The sequence below is a fragment of the Lissotriton helveticus genome, chromosome 7, assembly GCF_964261635.1.
Source record: "Lissotriton helveticus chromosome 7, aLisHel1.1, whole genome shotgun sequence".
Taxonomy (NCBI): domain Eukaryota; kingdom Metazoa; phylum Chordata; class Amphibia; order Caudata; family Salamandridae; genus Lissotriton; species Lissotriton helveticus.
The window spans coordinates 986446757-986461740 of NC_136068.1; the positions used below are offsets into that span (position 1 = coordinate 986446757).

Below are 14984 nucleotides of genomic sequence, written 5' to 3' on the forward strand. Positions count from 1 at the left end.
AACCAAAGATGTATGGATATCAGGTGGAAGCACCAGTTCAATTTTCTGCAGCACTCGTAAACAGTACAAAAAGGAAGAGGAGAGGGAATTAATTTGCTTCACAAAAGTAGAAGAGAAATAAAAATGAGGCCTACATTTTTTGCACAATATGAGGGAGTACATGCTAATCCCAATTTTGGAGGCAACCAGCGTGTGGAGCAGATCCAGGAAGTGCTGCCAAACAGCAGCATTTCTGTCTTGTCCATTCAGTTTAAGGGCGTTGGTCTTCATCCAAGGTACAACAACGGAAAGACAAGTTCGAACATGATCAGGGATTGTGTAAATCTGGTCAGCAAAAGAAATAATGATGTGCATAGAACATCGATGACGAGCCAATCTGCAAACAAGATCAAGCAGTAAGCTAAATAACAAAAAGAGGGGACTTAGTGAAGATTTATGAGGCACATAACACCACAACGAATGTCGTGAGGAACTGAGAAAAACACTCCGAGTGTGGTGCTCCATAAGAAAAAAGAAAGCCTAGCATGTATAGAGTTGTGGATACCCAGCGAGTACAAGCGACGGAGAAGAGTGGACAGAGAAAAAGAGTAAAATGCAACACTCAGAACTAAAACAATTAGCGCCGCACTATCCCCTTTATTTAGTAACCTCTGAATAGCACTGTATACTGCAATAGGAACTATCTTGGTCCTGTGTTTAGGATGGACCCCCCATTTGATGTTTGATCAAGAATGCTGTGCCCTTCTACAATTATAGATAACTGATTATTCCATTCAGTTTCCAGAATAGTAGAAGAAAAGGGAAATAGAGATATATGCCGAACGTTGCTCAAGACCTAAGGATCGACAGCTGACGTCAAAAGTGGAATAAGGAATGCTTCTTTGATAAATCAGGCACCGAGGCTTCAACTAAAGAGTTATCGCAGAGTTTGGAGTACAGATCTTATGACATCAAATACAGTAACACAGATTTAAGCAGGGCAAGGAGAGAATATTGCTCATTTTAAGTAATGGCGTCAATCACATATACTAGATACAATTTTATTGAGTTTAATATCTCTATTGTAGGTATGTTGTGGGCACACTGGGTGGTGGAGTCTCATAATAATTCATCTGCAAAATCTAGGAATCAAGAGATAGGTTACTGGGACAACGCCAACCCCCTGAATAACACTCATTACTTGGGTTAAACCTTGTATATCAAAGTTTCTTACGGTCCTTTATGTAGGTCAACAGACTGATTGGGTTTGGTGGCACACACACAACCAAAAATGGTATGTCTGGAACGCTCTCCATTTTCTTCTACACTCAATTAAATTATAAATCGATATACTTTCCTGGGCATGAAGATAACCTATTGAAAGCCATAATAATGCAAGCTTGTAAATACTTCTCAGACTATATAAACTGTAAACCAAAGCATTCCTCGACTAGCAGTGAGACTCTATAGCCATACACAAGTCCAGGGCAGAGGTCTTATTAAACGCTCAATCTTACCTGCGACATTCTCAAATGTGCCCATTGCCCCCAACGGAGGCTTCATGATACAGAATAGGGAAACAAACTCAGCTCCTTGCCCTGCTTCTTAATACCCATTTTTTTAAGGCAGGACTAATCATAAACATAATGGGTAATTACATCACAAGGATTGTTTATAAATCTTGAGAAGAGGAGGATTTGTTTACTCCTTTCGACAAATCCAAAAGGAAGTGAAGAGGGATATGGATGTGACAAGGATCTTGTAACTATAAATAAGTGGATTACACTCTGAATGTAAAGGAATGTCCTTGGGTTTATTTGTTCCAGCCCCTGTTTACAGTCGTAAGAGCAAATATCAATTTCTGCTATCTTTCTGTTAAGTTGAAATATAGTCTCTGTTACTACATGGTGGAGGCAACTGGTCAGAATACACCAGGGTTCTCAGTCTACTTGACTGTTCTTGACACAGTGGTGTACCAATGGAATATCCACCATTCAGTCTGATGTTAGGCTTGTAGAGGTTTTAGTGCATTTCATATTATTTGTGCATTATTAACAATGCGTAGTGGTGATCTACACTTGAATGTATAGGTGTGCAATTACATGATGCCATTGCCTTTGAAATACATTTGATAGAACCAGTTCAAGTGCATTTTCCTGGCTTAAGCTAACGGGGCCTCAAAGCCATCTTGTTCAAAATTGAGGTTTTAACATGTTGCATTCACTGTTTATTTTTCTGCTGCACATATTCAAGCGTCATGTTTGTTTATTTCCGAATTTCACTGTTCTCGAAAAAGACTCTGTGGCATGCGTTCAGTAATGTAACTTTCATACAAGGTTTTTTCTACCTGCTCGCTGTATTGCATTCATTCACAATAGTACACTGTTGTTTTGTAACTAGTGTGTGAAGACATCTACAGATGACATAAGCATAGATGGGGCTGGTGCTTTATTCATGGAGGGAAACAGTGCTTAGGTGGTAAGGCTGTATGATGTTCTTAATTTCAATGTTCTGATTTGCAGGAATTGTCATCCTTTTGCTCACACCACGATGAATCTGCACATTCAATGTTAGTCTATTAGAATATTTCTTACAAAAAAACAACTCATTCTGGGGGTGAGCCAGATGAGTATCCAATGTAGAGATGGTGTCCAATTTCTTCATGAATTTGCTGTTCATTTGGGGGTTGAAATATTTTAGATTTTTCCTATTCTTCTGTATTACCCTCTTACTGAGAGCCGTAATTGGAATGAATTTATGCATTTTCACTTTGATTATCATGTATTGCACCTTTTGAATGTTTGTATTAAATTTGAATACATTTTGTGGCAGAGCCGGGTGTTCAGTTGAGTTAGCAAGAATACTGTGCACTTTTATGGTTGTTTTAGGGTATAGGGTGTTTGTGCCAGGTTGTGGCGTAAACATTACTTGTTATTTTCTTCAGGGCACGTGATTCACCAAATCACAATCCTGACTAGATTATGTTTTTTCCCCTTTGTTTCCTATCGTGTAATCAATTGAGAGTTTCCTGCTCAAATCGGCCGTCCATGCGGTCTTATTACGAACTGTGCAAGACATATATATATATTCAAAAACAAACACATGCTCAATACAATAAAGCTATTTCAAAGAAAACCCTTAATCCTGTTGGAAGTCTAAAAATAGCATAGAGTAATACTAACCGATGATCGGGATAAGAGAAGGGTTAAGAAAAGCGATAAATACTGATTACACAATAAGATAAGAATTGGTAAGTCATTTAAATACTCTCTCGACAAAAGTAATCCTAAAATGTTTTTTCCCCCATTCCTGGAGCAATTCTATACTAGAGATATTAGAGGCCCAGTTATAGCCACCTTAGTGGGAGTACCATCCGTAAATGAAGGCTCGTAACCACGGCAATGTCAACCAGGGGTGGCTCCTCTGTAATGGCGGAGGAGAGTCACCCCACTTGTACAGTCAGTCAGCGAAAAATAAAATGATAATAAAACAATACTGTTATTTTATTTTCTGCTGACTTACTAAGCCGATGCCAGTGTAGGACGGGGTGGGGAGGAGCTGGACCATGGCAGGCAGAGGAGTGATGTGCACTGTAAAATGCGCATGTCGGTTTGGACGCCGTCCTCAGCCAGCCAAACAAACATGCACACTTATGTTATGTTATGTTATATTGTTTCGTAAAGCACACAGCTACTCAGCAGAGTGTCCCGGCGCTAAGTAGAGGGGGATCAAACAGGCAGCTAGATTAGCTGTTAAAGAGTCAGGTCTTTAGTTTTCTCTTGAAAATATCCCGGCTGTGTACTAGCCGAATGGCCAGTGGAAAACTTGGGTTTCTCCAACCCAGCTGTGTTGCCCAGCTGGGTTGGAAAAACAGCACTGTCTGAGTAGCAAACCAGGCTGCTCTCATACTATTGAGAGCAGCACCGGGATTGGGTGGGGAGCCTGCGCCCCAGTGACTGCCAGGAGAAGAGCCGGAGAAGAACACAGAGGTTGCCGGCGTCGACAGTTTAACATTATTTTTTTTATTATTCTGCGTCCCATCCACCCACTCACCTCTACTTTAGTTACGTGGCAGCGGCCACGGTGTCATACACACTACCCATGGTATTTTGGGTCTAGATCTGTTGAAAGAGAGATTTACATAAACTGAAGGCAGAATCCTGTGCATGAATGAACTGTGTACAAATTACCAGAAGGCGTGAAAAACATTGTGTACACAGCAACATGTGGACTACAGCTTCCTCACTGTCATCTATCGGCCAATATAGGAAACACCTTTCCTACATTATATCCAGGGCTACTGGAATTATGTGGCAGAGGAGGGGCGAATTATGTGGCGGGATTGCCTAATTTTGCAGCAAGAAAAAGCTGATGATTTAGAGTAATATGGCACCTTTTGTGATAACGTGACTTCCTTATTTTGTCATTTTTACACTGTTTAACACTGTAGAGGCAAATGTTTCACCTCATTAGTACCAGTTCAACACTCACAGACAGCAATTAGTAACAGAAAGGGGACTAGTCAACCTTCGCAAGGGCCTTCCACCGCGTGTAACAGGTGTAATTGCATTTTTAGTAACTTTTTATCAATCTGAGCTGTGCCACGATGTGCGGCCATTTGAGCAGCTTGTGAGGTGGCGGTAGCATCAGGGGCATAACGGAGATTGGTTTAGGAAATGAGATTCCCCTCTGTCACTATCTCTTTTCCCCTCTTCCTATATTCTGAGGAGGGTGGATGCGCCTGAACTCCTTATCTGGAATATGGGAGGGGTCTGGGTTCACCTGTGGCCTGTGCTGATGTTCACTTACAAGTGGTGGCAAACACCAGGAAATCTGGGGAGCATGCCCGCTAAAATACAAGCGGTAAGAGGGTGTTTGTAATTCTTCTGTTATGGGTGTGACAACCCAGAACTTTACAATTTCCTTGAATGTCTCTGGGGCAGCCTTTGGCATGCGCTTTATCATGGGTAGGATAGGAGCGAATGCTCCGTCCTGGAGAGTGTCTCTACCAGGATGTCATCTTCTTCAGGTGTGATGTGCATATCTAGGCAGCTGTGGATAAGATGACCCCATGGTATGCAGTGGTGTGGTGACTGAGATATGCATAAAGGCCGAGGTCCCCAGGGGGTTCTACATCATAGTCTTCCCAGAGATCTTCAGAGGCGTGTGTGTACAGGCGGGAATCAGCGTACTCTACAGGAGAGTAGGGACTAGGACAGCCTGTCTCAGAAAGGGACAATGGTGACCCCAGAGGGAAGCAAGAAGGAGGGGTTGCAGGTGGTGGTGGTCTAGATGGTGGTGGAGGTGGAAGACTGGTGGCCTTGTTGATGAGCGCCTTCTTAGGCACAGGAGCTGGGATCCCAAAGAGGGATTCGGGTTGAATCTATCCTCAAAAGCAAGGCTGTATTTCTTGGGCACCACTGCACCAGAGCCAGCGGACATGTTCCCTATCTGGGGGTGGAAGGCAATGGTCTTTTTTCTCTAGTCATGTTTATGCTGAAGCTTCACAAGGGTGGGCCTCTTGAATTGTTCGGGACGGCCTTCGAGGCGGGTCTCCGGGCTGACAGAGATTTCAGCACTGAGTCTGGTTGAGGCGCTGACAAGGATTTCAGTTTCACAGTCTCTTTACGTGCTTTAGCGGCAAGGTAGGTTGATGGGGATCAAGCGTACTGGATGAATCCTATCTTGGCTCCGACACCTCACCTTGATTTTGGCTGGAGCCCAAAGGTGGTGGTGCACTTTGAAGTAGTGGTGGCTTATGTGTTGGGCTATACGCCGACCCCCGTGGGTGTAGTGCTGCACCATGGCATGCTGCCATTTGTGTTGCTTGTTAGTTTGTGTGTCAGCAGTATTCACGCATCATCTTGATGGGAGGGCTGTTCTGGAGTGAGGTGGATGGACTGCCTTCACCCTCCTCCTCTTCTGGCATCTGTTTCGGGCTCCGAGGTATCAGAGCCGATAACCTCCGGGCAGGGCTGGTGGACGGGGACGCTTGGGGAGTCAGCATCCTCTTCTCAATTGGCACAGAGTGGGCCAGCTTCTCTGAAGAGGTCCAGATTCTCCTCAAAGAACCTCTGCATATTGAAGTAGCCCAGTGTCTGTCTCTCCATGGTGGCAGCGGTTTGCTGTTGCTGTTATGATATAGTTTTATAGAGCGCAAACCTACCAGACAGGGTTTCCCAGTGCCATGCATGTGTAAGGAAGGCATCAGAATGGCACAACAGAATTAGATTTAGAAGAGACATGTTGTTAGAAGCTTCAAAAAAACACTGAAGTAGTGACGCGTTCTCACAGAAACAGGTGGTGCATTCCACAATATAGTATCTGATGGTGGCAGCTAAGGAAATGTAGGATGCTAGGGACTCTGTAGAGTTGAAATGCATGTCAAGGTTTGTGGCCGATTATGTTGGTGAGAGTGTGTTGAGAGGAAACAGAAATTGAATTGTCAGATGTGAAGATTCCGATTTAGCAATGAAGTGAATACCGTCTGTGTTAGAGGAGTGATTCACCGCTGGAGAGTCAGAGATTCTGGACTGGAGCTCGAGAAGGAATGTTGGAAGGAGGAGAACATGTGTGTGGCATCAGCATATAAATGATATTATAAGCCAAAGAAAGATGATCTCACCAAGGGATGTGGAGTTCAGAGAGAACAGAGACATGTGTAACAGACCCAGATATGAGCCTTGAGAAGGATCCACTGGAAGAGTAATAGGGTGTGGCACTGGTAAACAGCATGACGATGAACACTAATTAGAGACATAGAAGGAAAGCCAAGTAAGGGCTTGGGTAGTTATCTCTAGTGTGTTGAATGTAGAGAGGAGATCAGTGTTGGTGACAGTTTCGAAAGCAACTGAGAGGCCAAGAAGTATTCAAATGAATGATAGTTTCTTATGGTGTGAAGACGCTATGAAGCTGGATATGTGACAGAGTGTGGGTTCAGAGGAATGTAAAGTTCTACATACAGTTTGGAAGGGGAAAATTAGAGTAAGAAAAGTAAGAAATGTGGCGAGGCCGTTAAAACCAAGGGTTTCAGCTTTTCAGAGAGGAAGGGGCGTGATAGTTTTTGCGGTGGGTTTCTGGAGTAAGTGTTGCACAATTTGAAGCATCGCAGGGTAATAACCGAAGCTGAGAGAGTAACAGAGTGATGTGAGACAGGAGAGGGCATCTGATCGAGTGAGCAGGAGAGTGGACAATTTGTGGGATGAAAGGGTTAGGTGATGGGCGAGAAGGGTTTGCATTCTTCAGTACAGGTATGAGGTCAGCTGCAGCTGTCAGCGAGGGGAGGTTAGAGTGGTCAGTGGCAGCTGGAAGTAGAGTATAGGACTGTGGGATAGTCCTGGTAAGAGTGCGTTAACGGTGGTCATAATGTTTGTGACCTTACACGAGAAATGTGATGCAATGTCCAAAGTGGAGAGAGGACACTGGGTGACTAGGAGGTGATGTGGCGAAAGAAAGTTGTTGAAGGTTCAAGCCGTTTTCAATGTGCCCACCCAATGAGCAAACACTAGCAGACCCTTTTCATTTCTCTAAAGGTGCTGCTCATAAACCGTTAGTTGGAGGGGTTTTGAACTTCACCTTATCCTCAGTGCCTTCGTACACCTGATACATGGACCAGGTATTCGCTCAGGTAATGGAGAGTGAGCTGCCTCACCTGTTTAAGCCTCACATACATAGCGTGGAAGCCCCGGTCTTGCATATTATCATTGGCGGGGAGTCATGCATACTCTATTTCTATGCAGAGCAAGGATTTTATGCTGTAGAAGATGTCAAACATAACTTATCCCTGGAGGTTGGGAGACAGCTGCTGCATCATCCACAATTGCATGAACACTTCCTGCAGTAAATATGTGTACATGGTAATGGTATGCACTATGTTGTAACACTTTATTCTAACAAGTTCTTCAATGCCTCTGGATACTCAATCAAACTGTCGATCGTCTGCGCACCTTGTGTCTGTCACTCTGTACAGCACTTCTGCCCCGGTCCTTCAACAAATACTATAAATAATATAAAAAGTGGACCAACGCAAAGAATGCATTCATGTCACAGACATATATGTATGCTTTGAGGACACACGGTCTTTCTTTAAAAGATATTTATCTGAGGAAGAGTGCTGTGGGGTCTCAAAAGCATATACATACATCAGTAACTGCCACATAACACTTATGTTGGCCTAATTAAAGGCTTCTTCAACTCCAATGTCGTCAAATGTGTTTCTTGAACCAAGGTGTTGTTTGAACTTTCTACCGTCGCTCCTGAATATATACCTTTTTCAAGCTTTAGACCACACTGCAATATCCGTTTCGCCCCACTAAAAACAGGGAACGTGGACACTATAAATTGTGACCAGTGCAAAATGCAGCAGCAAGACACACCCTTATGCAGAAAATACAAAACAATAATACGTTTCTTGCTCGGCTTTTTTGAGGTAGCCAGCCAGATGTTGAGGTAAGCAGAAACGGATGTGCACAGCATTCACACGCAGGTAGAAGACAAGATGCCAAGCCCTGGTTCTGAGCTGCAGCTCGCTGTGAAGGAATGGAGGTAGTTGGCACAGCACCAGAGGACTGAATGGCTTACAACCTGTACTACAAGGCGGAGGGGCGGGAGGAGGACAAAAACTAGCAGGAAGTATCAATCACTGTGCCACCACGTTAAAATGGTGGCTGACACACAAAATGGAGGTTCTAGTTAAGTTGGGCTATCTTATAGCCCAACCCGCCGTACAGTCCTCTGGACTGCACCACTTGCCCAAAGAACCCAGGGGCAGACCTCCCTCCAGTCAGCTTCCCCCCAAATCCCCATTGGTATTGCCTATGGGGCTTTAGTGCAATCCTGGACCATGCAGATCCAAGAAACCCACAACTCTGTATGTAGATCCACCCTCGCTTTTGTGTTAAGTGCTTATCGGAGTATAGGACTCACCACCACTCAACTGGGGATGCTTATGAGAGGCAAGTTAGAACGGTGTTTAGATGTTTTTGCATGAGATGAACTGTTAGCAGTGCACTCAGAAGAAGCACTACAATTCGAGCTGACATAGATATTCTACCAGCCAACAAGTCCTTGCCTGGGATGCACGTATTTACCCTGGAGTTGTCTGAAACGTTCCTCAATGCAGGAAGGGGATGAACAGCAACATTCACAAGCACAACCGGTCAGGAGAGCCTGCGATCTTTAGTCCGAAGCGCCTCTCAACACCCGCTGCCTGCTCTTGCTGGGGGCAGCGGTTTGAGGAGGGCCTGGTCCAGAGCGGTCAGAGTGCTCTGACCACTCCTGGGCCCTGGCTGCCGAGGTCAGTTCAAAGGGGCGTTCACCGCACATCCTCTGTGCTGGTCTTCACTCCTGAGCTGACCGGACGTGCACCGTCTCCCATTGCTTTCGATTTTTGCTGATCTATGATGCTTGTATGGTTGCTTATGACTCGTGATACTTGGTCTGTGCACATCCCCTCACATCCCCTGTGATGCTCTTCACCGCCTTGTTATCCTGACTGTCTCGCTATTGTAAACAACATCCTGGTTCCTGCTCCTGGTTGTAGGACACTCTCCACCCGCTCCTCCCTATATTGCACTGTCCGCATGTTTGCACCCATTCCCATTGCTCTTGTAAAGTAGCCTTTGCTTACAATGACTTATGATGCCTGACCCAATGCTTTTCCTTATGAAAAAATGTAGTTCCTAATCCTAATGTATCACTATTATTCCTCCATTTGCACACGTTCAAATAGCAAACTTTTGATTTAATTTCTCATTCAGGTTTTAGAAAGGGCAGCAGGCTACAACAGTTAAGATTTTTTTCAAATTAAAATTTGGAAAATGAAAAAAAAATACAATTCAGATGAAGACGAGGACGAGGACTTTAACTCTTAAAGGCTTAATTCTAGGGCGATTTGCTTGTTGTGTTCTTAAGGTTTACGGTTAAAGACAGTGAAGTACAGTGACGTAAGTTGTCTGCCAAGGATCACACAATTTGACCCAATGTGGAAAGTGGGCTTCTAGTCCAGGATTCCGATCATCCCGCCTACACCCCGGTCTCTAGATTTGCAGGAAAAGGCAATGCTTGGTGCATAGCGATCTTTCAAGAATTACATTTGTTAACAGAGTTCAATATGTTCAAATAAGTTGATGATACAAAATATGTGATGTTGGGCCTGGAAGTAATGACTAAATATTTCTAGAAACAAATTAATTTACAATAATTCATTCAAAAAATATGATCTCAAAACGTATTAAACAGCACTCCAGCAGGCAAACGAGACACTGCATCTACATGTTTATACCACCGGCCTTCTAAGATGTACCTGATAAAGCTATTTCAGGAGATTCTTCACACCACTGAGAAGGCTGGGAACTAAACTAAGCTGAGACAAAGTTAAAGACGGGCCCTGACGAATGCTCTCAGGTTATACAATGCAAAGTTTGCCCTGCTGCAGTCTCCCAGGTATGCTGTAACCTTTTTTGGTATGCATTTAATTAAAACTGCCAGTTCAGTAAAAGGAGAAAAACATAAGTGTTCTATTAAATTCATGTCCTTACTGTTTTGCAGCAGCTCTTTCAATTTTCCCTCTATAAAACTGAATTAAGAGGAGACACATAGTGTTGTCGTAGCCTGCCTACTCTGTGCTCATTTTTTAATTGGGCCCCAGAGCCCAGCCAGAGCTAGACTTTTGTAACCAGCAAGGCTCGTACCCAGCGCTGGGAAGTAGGGAGATCCCATCAGATCCCAGTTCCAGCAGCTAATTCTGGGCCTAACTGTGTGGCAGGGTATGCTCAGACGTGAGTCCCTTGCTCACTTTGCCACTGGATTCAAGCAAGCCTGACTGAAGACGGCTGTAATGCCAGAAACCGGTCCTCGGAAGCTTGTTTCCGGTCCAGGGAAGGCATGGCTTGGCAGTTCGGGCTGGACTATTCCCATGAGGCACAGGGTCAGACTGATTTGCATATAGCCATGTCTGAACTGGGGTAGCAGAGTGGGCTAAAGAATGGTGATCGATCAAACCCAGATCTTTTGACTGGGTGTGAGTGTTTGATTGGTTCAGATGCTCCGTCCATCACCACCTCCTTTTGTACCGCTTTGGCCGCCATAAGTGTGGCAGGGTATGCTAAGACGTGAGTCCCTTGCTCACTTTGCCACTGATTTTCAAGCAAGCCGGGCAGAAGACGGCTGTAATGCCAGAAACCGGTCCTCGGAAGCTTGTTTCCGGTCCAGGGAAGGCATGGCTTGGCAGTTCGGGCTGGACTGTTCCCATGAGGCACAGGGTCAGACTGATTTGTATATAGCCATGTCTGAACTGGGGTGGCAGAGTGGGCTAAAGAACGGTGATGGATCAAACCCAGATCTTTTGACTGGGTGTGAGTGTTTGATTGGTTCAGATGCTCCGTCCATCACCACCTTCTTTTGTACCGCTTTGGCCGCCATAAGTGTGGCAGGGTATGCTCAGACGTGAGTCCCTTGCTCACTTTGCCACTGGATTCAAGCAAGCCGGGCTGAAGACGGCTGTAATGCCAGAAACCGGTCCTCGGAAGCTTGTTTCCGGTCCAGGGAAGGCATGGCTTGGCAGTTCGGGCTGGACTGTTCCCATGAGGCACAGGGGCAGACTGATTTGCATATAGCCATGTCTGAACTGGGGTGGCAGAGTGGGCTAAAGAACGGTGATGGATCAAACCCAGATCTTTTGACTGGGTGTGAGTGTTTGATTGGTTCAGATGCTTCGTCCATCACCACCTCCTTTTGTATCGTTAATTTCCAATTATCAGCATATTTTCTTCTATGAAGTGCTCTAAATGCTCTTGGGACATACCCGTGCTATAAAGCACTGAACAACAAAATACATAAATAAGGAAATATAGAAAGAAATACATAATAAATAAATATATGAACAAAATTCTGCTGGTCGTGCAGGATAATCCATTGCTTGGTTACGATGTTGTAGCCAAGAGTGATGGGAACAATATACCACTTCATGCATTACTGTGCAATCACCCAGTAAACACAGTTCATAACACAAGGGGAGGCCGATCGCACACATTACTCAAAGACACAATTACAGGGGCCTGTCTAGAGCAACACAGGGGGTGCAGGGCATTAACACTTGGACCACATGGTATCTGGGGAAAACGGCACCATCTTACACATGCACATCTCAACAGTGCTGAAGGGAAAGGTGCAAAAATGGACCCAACCATGGGGTGGCACGTGAAACAGTGCAGGGACGGTTTCTGAACCAGGCCAGCCAATCTTCTCTGGAGTAATGCATTCTTTGCGGCTTGATGTGGGTTCTAATGCAGCACTGGACAACTGACATCACAGTGCTGCGGTGGCAAGGAATCTCCGACAAATGAGGTAAAGTGCGGCCTACGTTCAAAGCACTGCAGAATTGAGGAAAAGGAGTAATGGTAACCAGGGTGAAAGAAGAGAAGGGTCAGATGGAGGGGGAAATGATCTGCAATATTTTGTTCCAACATAATTGAGGGGTAACCTGAATTCACAATCCCAATAGTCTTAACGTGGAACACTTTAACAGAACTAAAAGATTTAGTATATTACTTTATGAGCATCCGCCAATTCGGGACCCACCCTCGGTCGTACACTTTACACTTCTTTTTTGCATCCACGTTCATATCTATCTCTGAACCACTGAAGGGACCAACCCGTTCAAATAGCAAACTTTTGATTTAATTTCTTAATCAGGTTTTAGAAAGGGCAGCCGGCTACAACAGTTACGATTTTTTTCTAATTAAAATTTGGAAACTGAAAAAAAAAATACAATTCAGATGAAGACGAGGACTCTTAAACCAACGTTATTCAATGGAGGAATCTTTAAATCACCCTATGCCATTAAAAAAAATATGAATGATTTTTACATTACTGACTGCTTGACAAGAAAACTGGGGCCAAATAAATGAAGCTTTCACTCACCCTTCAAATTTGTCAACTCTTGGACATCTAGTTCGTTTTGGTCCGTTTTCGTCTTACTCTTCTGAGGAGATAAATCAGAAAAACAGTTTTTTTTAGGTTTAAACGCTGAACAGTAAAAATATAACCCATATACCAGGAAATGTCATTTGTTTATGAAGCCAAAAATTCAATGCATAACATAACAAACAGACACTGAAATCTCTCCTGGTGCCTATATAAAAGGAATTCTAATATATATGGAAACCGGCAACTCGCATATGAAACTCTGTAAATTCTTTCCTGTGGGAATTAAGACAATCATATCTATTCTGATAATCTGTTACATTACACTGCATGCAGTGAGCGGCGGGACAGAATGAGAGAAAGACACTTCCTGGCCACAATGAGACAACGGGTGGTATCCAAGCAGTTCCGGGTCACTAAAGTACCTTTGGATAATATATGTACATTTCAGTCAGTTGTTAGTGCTTTCTCCTTGTATTCTTACTGTTAGAGTCCATATTCTCTTTCATTGCATTTATTTATGTATCTATGATACACACCACAATAACAAGTAAATTCGTGAAACACTGAATACATTGGTGCACATATCTACAGAGAACAATATCCTAAGGGCACCAGTACGCGTTTCTACATAGTAATGTAGGTTAGTTTGGCAAGCCACCAAATTCAAAGGGAGAGCAGAGTCAGAAGCTCAGCTTGAGAGTGAAAGCGTGAGCTGAGCCATGGAAGGACCGCCCCTTGTAGACCACATGATAGATGACATGTGACCATATGAAAATGCGTTCTGTTAATCTACATGTCAATCTATGTCAATAGACTTAATTCTAGGGCGATTTGCTTGTTGTGTTCTAAAGGTTTACAGTTAAAGACAGTTAAGGGCAGTGAAGTACAGTGACGTAAGTTGTCTGCCAAGGATTACACAATTTGACCGAATGTGGAAAGTGGGCTTCTAGTCCAGGATTCCGATCATCCCGCCTACACCCCGGTCTCTAGTTTGGTGCATAGCTATCTTTCAAGAATTACATTTGTTAACAGAGTTCAATACGTTCAAATAAGTTGATGATACAAAATATATGATGTTGGGCCTGGCAGTAATGACTAAATATTCTAGAAACAAATTAATTTACAATAATTCATTCAAAAAATATTATCTCAAAACGTATTAAACAGCACTCCAGCAGGCAAGCGAGACACTGCATCTAGATGTTTATACCACCGGCCTTCTAAGATGTACCTGATAAAGCTATTTCAGGAGATTTTTTACACCACTGAGAAGGCTGGGAACTAAACTAAGCTGAGACAAAGTTAAAGACGGGCCCTGGCGAGTGCTCTCAGGTTATACGATGCAAAGTTTGCCCTGCTGCAGTCTCCCAGGTATGCTGTAACCTTTTTTGGTATGCATTTAATTAAAACTGCCAGTTCAGTAAAAGGAGAAAAACATAAGTGTTCTATTAAATTCATGTCCGCACTGTTTTGCAACAGCTCTTTCAATTTTCCCTCTATAAAACTGAATTAAGAGGAGACACATAGTGTTGTCGTAGCCTGCCTACTCTGTGCTCATTTTTTTTTTATTGGGCCCCAGAGCCCAGCCAGAGCTAGACTTTTGTAACCAGCAAGGCTCGAACCCAGCGCTGGGAAGTAGGGAGATCCCATCAGATCCCAGTTCCAGCAGCTAATTCTGGGCCGAACTGCCAAACCAGGTCCTCCCTAACCCAGGTATGCCCAGACGTGGGTCCATCCAAACGGTGGTGCAATGGTGAGCAAAAGAATGATGGATTTAACCCAGATCTCTTGACTGGGGGTGAATGTTTTGATTTGTTCTGCATTCCGTCCATCAATTGTGTGTCTTTTGCTTTCTTGCCCTAAGTGTGCCAGGTATGCCCAGACGTGGGTCCTGGGCTCACTGTGCCACTGGAATCAAGCTATCCTGGCTGAAGAGCGGTGAAACCCCGAATCCGGTCCTAGGATGCCTGTTTCTGGTCCAGGGAGGACCTGACTTGGCAGTTACTTCAGGACTGTTCCCAAGAGGCACTGGGTCAAGACTGATTTGCATAAGACCAGGTCTAAACTGGGGTGGCATG

General features: G+C 44.1%; 1 protein-coding gene across 1 annotated transcript in view; it reads right to left on the reverse strand.

The window, feature by feature from the left end:
* Positions 1–14984, reverse strand: part of CCDC69 (coiled-coil domain containing 69) — a 133586-nt gene that overhangs the window by 56047 nt on the left and 62555 nt on the right. The window contains exon 2 of the mRNA XM_078653625.1: positions 12901–12961. Coding sequence (XP_078509751.1) covers positions 12901–12961 — 61 coding nt within the window. The remainder of the gene's footprint in view (positions 1–12900; positions 12962–14984) is intronic.